Below are 13,969 nucleotides of genomic sequence, written 5' to 3'. Positions count from 1 at the left end.
GCTCCATGTTTGTTAGCAAAAAAAATTACCGCGCAATTTATATTTTGAAACATCAGGTAGGCGATTGTTGCTAAAGTTATCGATAAAAAAAATTGATTTATATATTAAAACGTTATCTGTAATTTTGAAATCACTGACCAGTCACGTTAAAAAGTCCATCCCTATAAAGCCGCAGACAAACAAAAAACAAACGGAAATTCGCTTCTCTAAGCCGATTATGAGGTGTATTTTGGAGAATTCAATTTTTCTAAAATTATGGAAGACATTTGCCGAATTTGTGGCGACCACTCCAAAACGTTGGTGGGAATTTTCGACGAGCATGAACCGAAGGGACAGGTCGAATTCGAACCGAATCTCGCCGAGATGGTCAAGACATGTGCCGACGTCCAGTTAGATCCCGGGGATTGCTTCCCCCAACAAATCTGCATTGCCTGTGTTCACGACGCACGAACAGCCTACGGGTTCAAGCGCAGATGCGAGGAGAGCCACAGAAAATTCTACTTAGCGATTAATGATTGGCAGTCCGTCAAGGAGGAGCCCACCGAGAATTTCTTTGTCATTGAGGAACAGCTTGAAAGCGATCTGGTGGTGAAGGAGGAGTTCGACGAAAGCCCCATGGAAGAAACTGCCAAAGAAAATTCGCCAAAAATAAACACCAAAAAGAGCAAGCCAAAACCAAAATTGTCACGTAAAGCCCGTTTGAAGCCAAAAGGTAGAAAGAAGCAGTCCTTCAAGTGCGAACTCTGCGCCAAGGAGTTCCGGCATCAAAGAAGACTACTGGAACATATGAAGTAAGTATACAAGGAAATATACTTGTTATGCATGCATTTGTAACTAATGGTAACTTTTGTTATCCAGAGTCCACAGCAATTCCCATGTATGTCAAACTTGCGGAGAGCGTTTTCTGTTCAAAACTGATTTGGATAAGCATCAGTGTTATCGCACAAGTGATTATGTTGTTGAGTGCCCCACCTGCTTGAAGGTATTTTCGACTACCCGGAGCTTGGACAGTCACAAATGCCTGGAGACAAAGAAAAGGGCGTTCCAATGCCCCCACTGTCCACAGATCTTTACCCACAATCATCTCCTTAAGGTCCACCTGTTGATTCACACGGCGGGGGACTCTAGCCAGGGCAACGGGCCCCACAAGTGCTCTTACTGCCGTTTGGGATTCACCAATAAGGCGGCCCTCACCGTGCACACCAACGCCCACATGGACCAACGGCCTCACTCTTGTCCGTTCTGCATTTCCAGCTTCCGATCCAAATCAGGTCTCACGGTACACATCCGCACGCACACTGGCGAGAAGCCTTACAAATGTCCCCTTTGCCCCAAGACTTTTTCGGACAAAAACAACCAGGCCAAGCACCGGCGGCGTCACACCGACGATCGCCCCTACAAGTGCTCCGTTTGCCTGCAGGACTTCCGGGAGAAACACCACCTGAAGCGCCACTTCCTGAACAAGCATCGTGACCCTGACCAAGAGCAACAGTTGAAGTGATACGTTTAAGACATGACTAAGAAGTATTATATAATTAAATAAATAAATTAAGTTATGATGGGTTATTTTCTCCTTATTCAGTTTGAATTAATATTTATGTTTTAACACGATTTGTATGTAGTTTCTTAACTTGATTCGAAGGGGCAATCACAACAATTAAGCTTCGATTTGAAATCCGGTTTTTAATAGGTCAATTCATGGGCTGAGCAGTGCGTCTATTGGCTCTTTTCAAAGCCATTTTTCGGAAATTTAGAAAGGGAAACCACTACATTTCTTTTTAGCTCGAAAGGCAAGGTTGTCTTAATTAAGTCTGCAGTCACCTATATATGTTCTAATCCGTATTCTCTCATAATTAATTTTCTTTAAAAAGTAATAAAATCACGGTTTGAAAAACAATTCTCTATAAATTAGCGTTGCCATATCGTTGGGTTGTATCGATATGGCTGCGCCGCACAGTTTTCATATAAAAACAAGTTGTCAACCCCTTAAACAACCCAGATAACGTTGAAATAAAACAACACGTTTTATGTTTATAAATTATAAGTCTTACAAATTGTAATTGTGGTTTCCGTTTGCTTACAACATCAAAGCAGTCACCAACATACAAAAAATACCGAATATTTTTTGACGTAATTTTCCCTAAACGTCCTTACAATTCGTCGTGTTCGCTTTGATCTTTGTCTTGCTTAGATTCATCCTTCTCCTCATCGTCATCATCCTCGTCCTCGTCGTCCTTGTCGGACGCCTTTTTCGCCTCCTCCTCGTCCTTCTTGCGCTGCACCTCATCCTGGGCCTCCTTCATCTTCTTTTCGCCGGCCTGGGTGGTCTTGACTTCGCCGGCAATCTTGGCGGCCAGCTCCACGTCATCCGTGATCAGGACGTTGTCAAAGATGGTGCCAGACTTAACCTGCCAGAGGTCGAAGCCCAGGGTGCAGATCTCCTTGCGCAGGTACAGCTTGTCGTCGGCCACATATTCGGGGTTGGCGATCTCCGGATGCTCCCAAGCGCCCTTGTAGTTGGGGTTGTCCAGCTGCTTTGGCTGCCACTCGCCCTTGAACTCGGGGTTATCGATCATTGGTGGCTCCCACTCGCCGTCCATCTCATCGTCCCAATCCTCGGGCTTGGTGGCATCGGGGTCGGGGATGTGCTCGGCCTTGTCCCAGTCCTCTGGCTTCTTGTCATCGGGATCGGGAATGGTGGCCTGTGGAATGGGTTATGTCGTTTAATAACATTGAGGTAAAAACCGGCTTTTAAGTGCCAAAGTCTGAATTTGCCGAAGCTTGGGGGAGGAGACCTACCTTATCATCCCAGTCATCGGGCTTAGTGGCAGAGGGATCCTTGATCTTCTTGGGGGCCAGGAAGTCCCAGTCGTCCTCCAAGTTACCAGACTCGACCTTCTCGTTGTCGATGAGCACTTCATACGTATTGTCGGGACGCACAATCAGCGTGTAGAAGTGAGTGTACACGTCATCTTTGCAGCGGATGTCTTTGCTGATCAAATGGTTCTTGCCCTTGTAGCTGAAGATAACGTGGACCTTCTTGGTGCCGGGACCGCAGATGTCGGGGCCGAACATGATCTCGTAGGGCGACTCGCCGTGCATGTCGGTCTGGTCTAGGGAGCAGTCGAACAGCTTCACATAGCCGCCACCGCAGTCGATGTTCTGCTCGTGCTTCACGGAGAACTGCACCACGAGGGGCTTGTCCTCGTTGGAGAAGCCATCGAACTTGCGGCTAGCTGCGTAGAAGCGGGCATCCTGAGAGGTCTGAATACCTGTATGCACAATGGACGGTGGCAGGGGAGGGAAGAAAAAAAATATGTATACGGTTACTATAGCTACTCGAAAACGTACACGTAGTGGTTTTTTCTCTACACAGGCAAGTAGATAACACGCCGACGTAAAAATAAAATGGAGGAAAAGAATGGAAAAGAAGATGAGCGTGAAAGGGAGTGACACATACCTTTGTCGGCCTCAGCATCGTTGAAGAAGGTTCCGGGGGTAAGGACGAATTTTCCGAACTCCTTGTTAGGATGTTTGCTGTAGATCCACGTATCCTCCCAGTTTTCTGCGGAAATGAGCGGTTTTTTTTTTCAATGAAAACCACATGCCGCTTGTAAAACTCGAGTGGGCGCGATTACTTACCGCTATCGAAATTCTCCTGAAGATGTACTTCGGCACTAATAAAGCCGACTGTCGCCAGCAACACAATCACAGTTTTGCACCACATCATGTGAACGATCCCACACTTCTTTTTGGACTGACTCTTCCAACTTCACTGGTTGTCCGAACTCGGTTAAAGTTAAATGCTAAATGCCGGCAACGAAACGTACTATTTATTTATTGCATCTGAGCTGTGCGTGTCGGACAGGGATGACAAATCTTACGATTTGTTTTGCTGGAACGTTTTCATTGGCCCAAATCAAACCAATCAGGTGCGTCTACGTAGTCTTTTGCCCCGATCAGGGATGCTTTCGATACTCAATCGCATAATGCCCTGCCGTTATCGATAGTCTGAGCTGGAATTAGAAACACTAAAGTGACCGTTTGCCAACTAACAATTTATTAAATTAAATAATATATATATTAATATAGTTTTACGTTATTAAATAAGTTAGAATAATTTCTGTTATTTTTGGAATCCGAAATAAGTGATTCAGAAGAAACTATGTGTCTAGAGTTTCGCTCATTGTGAATTTTTTAGCAAATTATTTTTCTTGAATATGTTAATTCTTTGATAATAATCTACTTGTTTTTAATTTATCTGATTTTACTCACATCGGCTTTACTCACACTTTCATTAATTAATGCATTTTAATATTTCTAAAATTAGTATTTAACAAATCCAATTCAATAAAACGAAAAGACGTCGAAACTTTAATATAATTTGTATATAATAAGAAATTAAACGAGCTTTTAACTTGATTGTTTATATTTGGCAATTTTTTAATTTGTAGACTCTGGTCATTCTTTAACTTTTTATTTAAATAAAAAAAAACCACAGGTTAGCAACAAAGGTTTTATTTTAACGACTTATGCTAATAAAAAACAGAGTAAAAATTAAATTACATTTAAAATCAGTTTGGTATTTATACTAATAACCTTTTAAGGTATTTTTTAAGACCTAGCTTAATACAAGATACGGTACGTTCTAGTGAATTCCACGTGTTGACTCAACCTTATCAAACGCCGAATTGATGCAGCATTAATCAAATGGATTCCCTAACTAACGGATGGTTCAGCGAACTACAGGCCGAACTCTGGCCTGGACAGTCCTTCTCCCTTAAAATCAAGGAATTGATCCATAAGGAAAAGTCGAAATTCCAGGATATCCAGGTTGTCGAAACGTGAGTTGTAAACAAATACATAAACAAAAACATTAGGCAAAAGGCATTTGTTTACATCGAACATTCCTCAGTTGAAACTAAAAGTCTAAAATTTGCCTTTGTAAAAATAGTAAGATCAGGGAATTAATTAAAAGGCTGCTAAGATGGCACTTTACAGATTACTTAAATGTAAAAAAAAAAACGATAGAGGTCTAAAATAACACTAATCAGATTTTATTACATTGAATTAGAATTTCCCATAGTGATTGAAATTTGCCTTGACATCATTTTCAAAATTCTAGGATATTCATATTGTTAAAACGTATGTTGCAAACAATAAATATAAATTAAATTTTGTTGGCATAATGGTATTTGTTTTCATTGAAAATTTTACAGTTGAAACTAAAAATCTGAACGTTAATTTAAAAAAAATCCAAATTGTTTACCGTATTAAAGCTCTCTTGTAAGATTGGAGAACCCAAAATTTTCCGTAGCTTATACAATTTGCCTTGACAGCATTTCGACCCTTTCGCAACGAGTGTTTATTCTTGATCTGCACTAACAGCCTTATCAAAGAAGTCATCTAAGGCCAAAAACGAAAAAAAAACTGATAGCAAGTTAGCTTATTCTTTTGAGTTCCGCTGAAAAATCAATAATTTGGTCACTTCTATTCCAGCGAAACCTATGGAAGGTGCTTGATTTTAGATGGGATTATCCAATGCACCGCCAGGGACGAGTTCTCGTATCAGGAAATGATATCCTTCCTGCCGCTCTGCGCGCATCTCAACCCCAAGAAGGTCCTGATCGTGGGCGGTGGTGATGGTGGCGTGGCTCGCGAAGTGGTGAAGCATCCATTGGTTGAGGAGGTGCATCAGGTGGAAATCGACGACCGCGTGGTGGAGTTGTCCAAAAAATATCTCCCAGCTATGGCGTGCGGATTCGAGAGCGAAAAGTTAAAGCTTACCATCGGCGACGGCTTTGACTACATGAAAAAACACAAAAACGAATTTGATGTAATCATTACAGACAGCTCGGATCCAATTGGTCCGGCGGTGAGCTTGTTCCAGGAAAGCTACTATGAGCTGATGAAGCACGCCCTGAAAGACGATGGAATCGTGTGCTCCCAAGGCGGCAGTTTTTGGCTGGACCTGGACTACATAAAGAAGACAATGTCGGGCTGCAAGGAGCACTTCGCTAAAGTGGCATATGCAGTCACCTCCGTTCCATCCTATCCCTGCGGCCATATTGGATTCGTTATGGGCTCTCTCAACAAAAATCAAGACTTTGTTAAGCCTAAACTTGGAAAGTCTGAAATCGATTCAATAGACCTGAAGTACTATTCTTCTGAGGTTCACTCTGCGGCCTTCGCCCTGCCACGTTGGGTGCAAAAAAACTTTTATGAATGACCAAATTTTCAAAAGTTTGTTTTGTATCTGTTTGTTAAAAATAAATATGACAATAAAACAAAAAATTGATTCTCAGATTAGTTATGTTTAAACGGTGTTGTTGGCCACTTCACTTCAACTCGTAACGGGCCACTTGCTTTTACATAGTGAACCAACGTCCAATCAAAAAACAATAAATAACGACCTAAAATCCAGCTTTCAAAGCTTATTTATCGAAAATATAATTTTAAACGAAATCTTTAACATCCTAAGTTTGAATTGATACCATTTTAAAAACGTTTTGTTTGGTTTTCTACTTTTTCTGCCAGAATATCTTACCATCCAATGTAATGTTTTTGAGGTATTTTATGGTTGAAAATAGAACAAATTGTAATATGTTTATTACGTAATGATATATACAGTTGGCTCTATTTAAATTTTGTATTTGTAAGTGGTTGTTGGGTAAACATAATGAGACTTATTGCAATACTTTACACGACCGAATGTTACTCTTTATATCGCATATATTGCAAAACTTTTAAAGGAAGCGGTTCTTATTTTCAAAAATTACCTTAATCTGCTGTTGATTTAACTAAAAATTGATATTCAATTTTAATAACTTAATAGAAAAGTATACCATCATTCTGTTTAATGACTAATTAATATTGTTATAGTTAGGAAACGCAATTGATACATAATTACAAAATTATATGTAAAATATGTACATTCACTTTATATTTTTTTTGCTTTCTCGCCTATTCTAACGTTAAATATCATTTTTGTGTTGGATAGATTTTGGTGTCTAATGTGCGTGTTTATGTGTAATAAATATCATGTATGTGCATTGCGTTTTTGGTAGCCGAGCTCCAGTTTTCAAAGAAACTTCAAAATTTGGTGCAAATTAAGAAAATATTTCACTTTTTGAGGAATAGTAGGTTTAACTTAATATTAATTTTGTACGTATACTCCTTGACTGGTTAATTTTGAATATACTCTTACATAAACATGCTTAATTCGAGCAAAGTATCTTGTCCACATTTACAAAAATTCTATTAAAATAGATGTTTTGTATAGTAGTGAAATTTTATAAATTTTAGGTACCTAATGACAATTGTTAAGGCGTTTTTCAAAAAAAGAAACACGAGCAACTAAAAAAATAAAATACGGTTTTGAAAACCGGAGCATGGCTTGTCTATAATTTGTTATGCGACCGTTTTGAATAGGGAATTTTATGTTTTCGCGATTAGATTTGTTATTGCGCGGTTGTTTCATATTATCGATATAATAAAATAAGTTTAGGGGTTTTCCTTCATGAATAGCCAACACATAACAATCTACGAATATCGTTCATGTTCGCTTTGCTTTACGTTAATGGGAGGTACTAATTTGTTAACAATTTCTATGTAAGTCCAACTTAACCAGAGTCCGCTGTTTACTAGTTGTTGTTATCTTAGAGTGCCAGATTATTTCGACGACCATTGACCTTATTGACTAAATTGCAGATTTTTAAGGCTGGTCCTAGCTTTAGGCCCATGTACTTCATCATCATCTCTGAATTTAGCAATAATAAAGCTTTACCATCGATTTCCTATAAAGAGACCAAATCAATAACAAGACCGTATAAGAGCGAATAGGGCAATGTTTTTTAACTTACATGCTTGCGGAAGAGATCGCCATGCACTGCGAGGGAATTGTCGTTGCTCTCGATGTACTGAATCACCTCTTCGATGGTCCAGTCGATGGGCTGCGACCGCAGATGCGAGTTCGCTGAAGCAGACGTGGGTGTGCTAAGGGGTGAGGTAATCGCTGTATAGCTCGTGGAAGCTGCCGCAGTTGCAGCTGCGCCGGCTGGCGCTGTGGCTGCCTTGGCCGCCGTAACTCCGCCTGCAGCCAGTGCAGTGGACGAGGCTGACTGGCAGCCCGTAAAAGGCGTGGACACGGATGTGGGCAACGAGGCGCTGGACGAGAGCGTCGTCGGACTCTTATAGTGGCTATTCGAGGGCTTCACGTTGACCTGCTCCGGATGCACTTCGGCCACCAGTGGCGCTAGGTATTTGCCAATCGAGCTGGTGTTGGCCGATCCCCCGGCCAAGCTTGTGCTGGAGGATGTTGAAGAGCTGCTGCAATGGCTAGTGGATACGGGAGTGGCCTGATTCGCGTTCGGGCTTCCATTGGCCACAATGCTATTGCTGTTTGAGTGGTGCTGGAAGCGTACCTTGCGAAGAGCCTGCGTTGTGGAGGACGTCTGGCCTGCCACACCGTTGGGCTCCGTCTTAATAACCACCTTGGTGCTGGGTTTACTGGCACTATTGTTGTTGAGACTGTGGCTGTTCTGGTGGCTTACAGGCTCCTTGCCATTGTTCGTCGGTGTTTTGGATTTGATATCCACCGGCGACTTAGCACCCACCTCCTGCTTGATTATCTTCTCTGAGGGTGGAGTCGTTGCAGAGCTTGACTGTCGATGCCGCTTGTCGGCGAGCACTGGCGAGGAGGGCGGGGTGGCTGACTGTGTCAGCTGGCGCTTCCGGCTGTTGGCGCACTTCTTGCACTCTTCCGTCTCGTGAACCAGGGAGATGAGATTCGCACATGCCCGGCATGTAGTACACAACGTCTCGATGAATTGGGCCAGGCTTTCGTCATCCTTCATGCGCAATGGCGAGGGTATTTTAACCTTTAAGGAGTCGAAAGTAAAAAAGTTTTTTTTTTAATTTTAAATGTTAAATATAAATTAATTTAGGATTTAAATCAAATGTTCATTTAAAAAAATGTTGAGCTCACTGTAAAATTTTTTCCCGCTGCCGTAACGATGTGAACGTCTCCTTCCAGGGCGAACAGTAGCTTCGACAGCTGCTGCGTATCCGTGCTGGCCGCCAAAACCTCCTGCAGGCAGAGCTTAGCCAGCGTTTGGTAGGTTGGCCCTGTGACCATGCATGGCAGCTTGGAGTTGTTGATGAACGGACCGCCCTTGCAGTTCGGATGAAAGTGGGCGGTGGCCGGAGAAGCGGGAACCATAGCCTCCGATTCGGCTACCACTGTGTAGCGGGGACGCGCGCATCGCTGCTTGCCGGAGCTGGAGTCCATGCGCGATTTGTGACCTGGGGGCTGCATAGGGTGACAGCTTCGGGCGCACCAGCCGGCGGGAAAAATGTCACGCGATCGGTAATTGCACCAGTAGTCGAATGCCCCACGCCAGCCGTCAAAAGTCACATGGATCTGATCATCCTTGATAGCGTCCACGGTGGCACAACAAATCAGTTGCGGGTTCTTCTTGTCGACCGCCTCCAATTTCTGGCCCACCTTGAACAGGTTCTCCTCCGGCGAAGGAGGCTCCGGCTGGAAGATCTCCTCCGGCGCCACCATGGCATTGTTGAGGATCTTGCAGAGATACCCAGGCCAACTGGAGGCGTTCATGCGGAATCCCAGCGGCGGCTGAAGCATGCCGCCGTTCTTCTCGCAGTGCCCAATAGCATGGATTTCCGTGGAGTCAACCAGCCGCCAGAAGTCATTTTGTGAGTCACTTCCGTCCAGGCGTAGCCGCAGCCTGGAGCCTAACACTCCAACCACGGTGGCAATGCAGGTGGAAGTCACGTTGCGCGGATCCAGGGCCTCCAGCTTCATGCCGATCTTGAAGTCATTGTTGGGAGGATTCTGAGCCTGTTTGAAACATTCTGCAGGAGCAGCTTCGCTGCCCGTTTCCTAGAAAAACACAAGCCCAAGGGATTAATTGAGATTTTATTAGAAATACCTTCACAACTCACCTCCAAATAGGCATCCCAGTCGAAGACGTGAAAGCTCTCGTATTGAAATGGCCCCGTCGGCGCGGGCGCTCCACTGGCCAGCAACTTGCGCTCGTTCTCCGCCAGACCCTTGCCCGATCCGGATCCGCCACTGTGCCTAGTGGAGCAATTCTTCTTTTGGTGCTTGTTCATGCACATGATCGAGCAGAACTCTTTGTTGGGCGCCCCATCGCGGATGACGTTGTCGCACTGGGAGCACGCTCCCTTGCTGTACGCCTTCCGGAACTCGGCGATGCAGGTCTCCGAGCAGAACTCCTTCTTCCCGGTCTGGGTGGGCAGGACGTACTGCAGCGGTAGCTTGCCCTCGCCGCACCAGGTGCACGTGGCCCGCTTGGCCGGCCTTCCCCGTTGTCGTGGAGTGGAAGCGGGCGAGGTGGCGCCGGCGGAGGATGCCGATGCCGACGCGGATGTGGAGGAGGCATTGGTGCTGGCGCCCGCCGCGGCGGAGTTGCTCCCGCTGCTCGTGCTGCTGTCGCGTCCCCCCGACATGGCTCACTTGGCTCCCTTGGGACTTTCCTAGTTGATGCACTTGATGATTCCCGCCGGCAAGCCCCTTGGCATCTCAGGCGATGGCTCTGATGCGATTTAACTCGATTTTAGCGCACTCGAACTCATTCACTGCGGCTCGGCGGTTAAATCGCATTGCGGCTGCCTGGAGTCACTTGCCGCCAATTGCAATTTCTTTTCACACAGCCCGCACGCGAAGAATGAATTTCGATTTGGCCAGGCAAATTTGTGCGGCGTTCTTGAGGTCACGTAATAACAAATTGGTGGCCAAATCGCATCGCAGCACCCAAAATAACTTAAGCGCGCGGCGCACAAATAGTTCCAGGTTAGGATTTATCTTTAACGAGATGCGCAGTTCTCGTTTCGCGGATTTAACGCGAAATTATCTGTTCAGGAGTCGGTTAAACACCGAAATTTTACACTTTTTTTACTTTTACGCACGGTTCCGCCATATTTGTTTTTCTAGTGATGACCTATCGCCTTCAAGGGCTTATCGATAGTCGCTGACCTGTGACTTGTCACGAACAGTTAAAAGTATTCGATAAAATGATGTTATCTAATGATGTTATCGACGCAACGTAGGATTTTAAAAAATAACGTTAATTTCATAAAATATAAATCATATTATGCACATGTTTATGTTAATTAGTACTTAATTCTGTTTATTGATATTCACGTAAAATACATTCTTATTTTGTAGACCTTGAAGAAAGCATTGAAATTATCAAATTAAATCGTGGTACACTTTTCGGTCGTTCGCTGAACTTTTTATTTATTATTAGTATTTGTTTAGGTCTGTGTGGTACCAGAGCTTGTTAGTTTTGTAATAATTTATTGTATTATTTATTAAAAGACTAATTTTTCAGAGTTTATCAGTCAATCCGATAAAACAAATATTCGTTTATACTTTTATTCTTAAGGGCTCAAAGTAATAATATTTAAAAACCAGGTCAGTTAATGTGTGTGGTTCATTTTTAAATATTATTTTCTTTTAGAGATTTCAACTGCGGCACTGTATAAATACACAAACATACAAATTGAGCTGTATTTCGCTACTGACACACAGCCGCAGGCGATACCTTGCCGCAACAGCTTCCAAACAAAATAGAACAACATACATTTTCCAAGTTTTGAATGTAAAAACATATTTTGTAACATGGCTATGCTCAATGAATAATAAATACTGATTAAACGAACTATTTAAAGAGAGTCTTTTCATAAAGACTTAATCCGAGGGGAACATTAGCAAGGTTATCAGTTGTCAATGCTGTCGCAAGACTTTAAGATTAAACATGTTCAACATTAGTTTTTCGAAACCTCGCAAGCGTATAGCACGTAAAAATGAATTTTGCCATCCGCCTAAGGTAAATCTGTCTCATATATTTACAAAACAAAATGAGTAACCTTTAAAAATTTCAGCATTATGCTGGCTGTACTATTTGGTCTCTGGGGCAACATCAGTGCCAGTGTGAGTGACGAAGATATCCTGAATCTTCAGTACATGCTTCGAGTTCTGCCAGGGACTTATCCGGATATGCAACTGCAGATTGCCAGGCTTATTGCGCATTATAAATACCGCACGGGCAATGTAAACTTCGCCGAACTCAATGGATATATTTTCAGACTGCGAGAAATGCTCCTAGTTCATCCAGGAACTGATGTGTACACCAACTCGCAGATCACTAAACAAATTTACAATATGTGCAAGGAAGAAGATACGGACGGGCGGTGCCTTATCGGTATAGGCGATTTGATAATTGAAGCAAGGAATAGAAACTGGATAGAGAAGTATATAAGGGAACATTGACGTTGCAAGCGTTTGGCGTTGAAATCAATAAAAACCCATTAGAGATTAGCGGGTTCAACATTTCAGGGTGAATATATTTTTGTTTTATTTTAGCTGAAAAGAAAGCACACCCATAAAACTATTGCTTACTAATTTATATACATATAAGCTACTATACTTTTCCACAAAGAAAGGTGAAATACACAATTAAGGGGCTTTAATAACCATATAGGTTGGAAATGTGAAAGATGTGATACCTTTTTGAAATGACAAATAAATATGATAATTTTAATTGGTAGAACAAACTTTTCTCACGGTAATTCTATTGGCTGACCTGAATATATTTATTGTAGTCTTAGGCATTGAATACGTTTTGTCAGCAGTAAATTCTACATCCAATGACGTCGATAGAGCCTCAAAGATGAAACAAGTTTGGCGAAACTTTTCTGGGATTAGTTGAAATATATATATTCCGCTAACTTTTTGACTAACTTGTACGGCTGTTTGATTTTTCTTCTCTTTGCTAAATGGTCCGTATCTTGATTTAATTGAAAGGCTTCAAAGAATAATCCGCTCATTTTGACTGCGATGAAACTCATCGCATTTCAAAGAGATTTAGATGGAAGCCAAATGTTGTGGTTAAAAAAGGCGGAGAACACTGTTAATTAAACGTTGTAGTGGCAGCTTTATTTCCTCCTTTAATAATCAATAAAGTGTCTGCCGCCATTAAGACGTTCCTAATTATTAATGACTTAACTTGACCGACACCAAGTTTCTTGACACTCACACAATTGTCTAAGCATGTATAATTGGATGAAACCATCGGCTGCCCATAACAAGGATAATTGGATGAAATGAGGCGGCTGCCTTTTCTGCTCCTCATTAAATGCCCGTTCACCGCTTAGTCGCCTGTCAAATCGTCGGTGGGCTATTAGAAAAAGGGGTGTCAAGAGACGGGTTGATCAGTCATTGACTTATTACGCAAATCGGACAACGGAATTTCTGTGCCGCGGGATGGTGAGTGGGTTGTAATTGTAGGCGCTTGAGTGGGGATTAAATTGTGTCCTTTATTCAATCAACATATTTATGAGTCCGAAGACCTGACGAAAAAGCTAAGCCAAATATTAACTGGACCTATTTGGAATCTTTAACAATGACTGGACTTGAATAAACGAATTCTGATAGTCATTAGGCATAGTCTATTATACATAATAACAAAATAATGTTTTTATTTGTTTTGTTTTCTCAAGTTAAGTGTGCTAATTAACACGTTAATAGCCCAGTAGCAAAAGATAGTTACTGAAGAAAAGCTTACAAAATAAAAAGTAATTTTTCAACTTATTACATCGCTCCTTAAAAATCGCTCATACGCTCAATATCATTACCGCTCACATAAAAGCAAGTGGCAGGAGTGGCATTTTGACGGAATTCAATCAGCCATAAAGCATCCTGCTGGGCAGGAAATGGAGGCGTTTGCCTACGTGCTTAATTACAAGCCGACGCAGGCACATACATACGCACATAAAAACCCGAAGACACGTGTTGAAAGCAATTAAAAAGTATGTCAAAGTGGGTGATCAACGTCCCGAAGGACGAAGGACAATTGCGATAGCTGGCAACACTGTTGCTTCTAAGTGTTTGATGGGAAAACAAATGTGTGAGGTAGTCCTG

The 13,969-nt window shown here is 42.5% G+C and overlaps 5 protein-coding genes across 5 annotated transcripts; 3 read left to right on the top strand and 2 right to left on the bottom strand.

Moving 5' to 3' along the window:
• Positions 1-153: 153 nt before the first annotated feature.
• LOC108042051 (zinc finger protein 664) lies at positions 154-2,105 on the top strand. Its single transcript, XM_017120164.2, has 2 exons — positions 154-791; positions 859-2,105. Exons 1-2 carry the CDS (start codon positions 256-258, stop codon positions 1,499-1,501), a joined length of 1,179 nt encoding a protein of 392 aa, XP_016975653.2. The 5' UTR covers positions 154-255; the 3' UTR covers positions 1,502-2,105.
• Positions 2,024-3,823, bottom strand: LOC108042050 (calreticulin). The gene is made up of 4 exons (XM_017120163.2): positions 3,643-3,823; positions 3,461-3,565; positions 2,800-3,272; positions 2,024-2,702 (listed from the first exon to the last, which is right to left on the bottom strand). Exons 1-4 carry the CDS (start codon positions 3,728-3,730, stop codon positions 2,151-2,153), a joined length of 1,218 nt encoding a protein of 405 aa, XP_016975652.1. The 5' UTR covers positions 3,731-3,823; the 3' UTR covers positions 2,024-2,150.
• Positions 3,824-4,644: 821 nt separating this feature from the next.
• LOC108042052 (spermidine synthase) lies at positions 4,645-6,304 on the top strand. The gene is made up of 2 exons (XM_017120165.2): positions 4,645-4,844; positions 5,500-6,304. The coding sequence occupies exons 1-2, from the start codon at positions 4,711-4,713 to the stop codon at positions 6,227-6,229; spliced, it is 864 nt and encodes a 287-aa protein (XP_016975654.1). The 5' UTR covers positions 4,645-4,710; the 3' UTR covers positions 6,230-6,304.
• A 268-nt stretch (positions 6,305-6,572) lies between these two features.
• On the bottom strand, positions 6,573-11,383 carry LOC108042049 (polycomb protein Scm). The gene is made up of 4 exons (XM_017120162.2): positions 9,967-11,383; positions 8,987-9,904; positions 7,863-8,879; positions 6,573-7,796 (listed from the first exon to the last, which is right to left on the bottom strand). Exons 1-4 carry the CDS (start codon positions 10,492-10,494, stop codon positions 7,659-7,661), a joined length of 2,601 nt encoding a protein of 866 aa, XP_016975651.1. The 5' UTR covers positions 10,495-11,383; the 3' UTR covers positions 6,573-7,658.
• Positions 11,384-11,789: 406 nt separating this feature from the next.
• LOC108042017 lies at positions 11,790-12,502 on the top strand. Its single transcript, XM_017120110.2, has 2 exons — positions 11,790-11,876; positions 11,932-12,502. The coding sequence occupies exons 1-2, from the start codon at positions 11,854-11,856 to the stop codon at positions 12,317-12,319; spliced, it is 411 nt and encodes a 136-aa protein (XP_016975599.1). The 5' UTR covers positions 11,790-11,853; the 3' UTR covers positions 12,320-12,502.
• The last annotated feature ends 1,467 nt before the right edge of the window (positions 12,503-13,969 follow it).

Source organism: Drosophila rhopaloa, unplaced genomic scaffold, assembly GCF_018152115.1.
Source record: "Drosophila rhopaloa isolate 14029-0021.01 unplaced genomic scaffold, ASM1815211v1 contig_167, whole genome shotgun sequence".
Classification (NCBI taxonomy): domain Eukaryota; kingdom Metazoa; phylum Arthropoda; class Insecta; order Diptera; family Drosophilidae; genus Drosophila; species Drosophila rhopaloa.
This window is presented reverse-complemented; position numbering and strand designations above follow the sequence as displayed.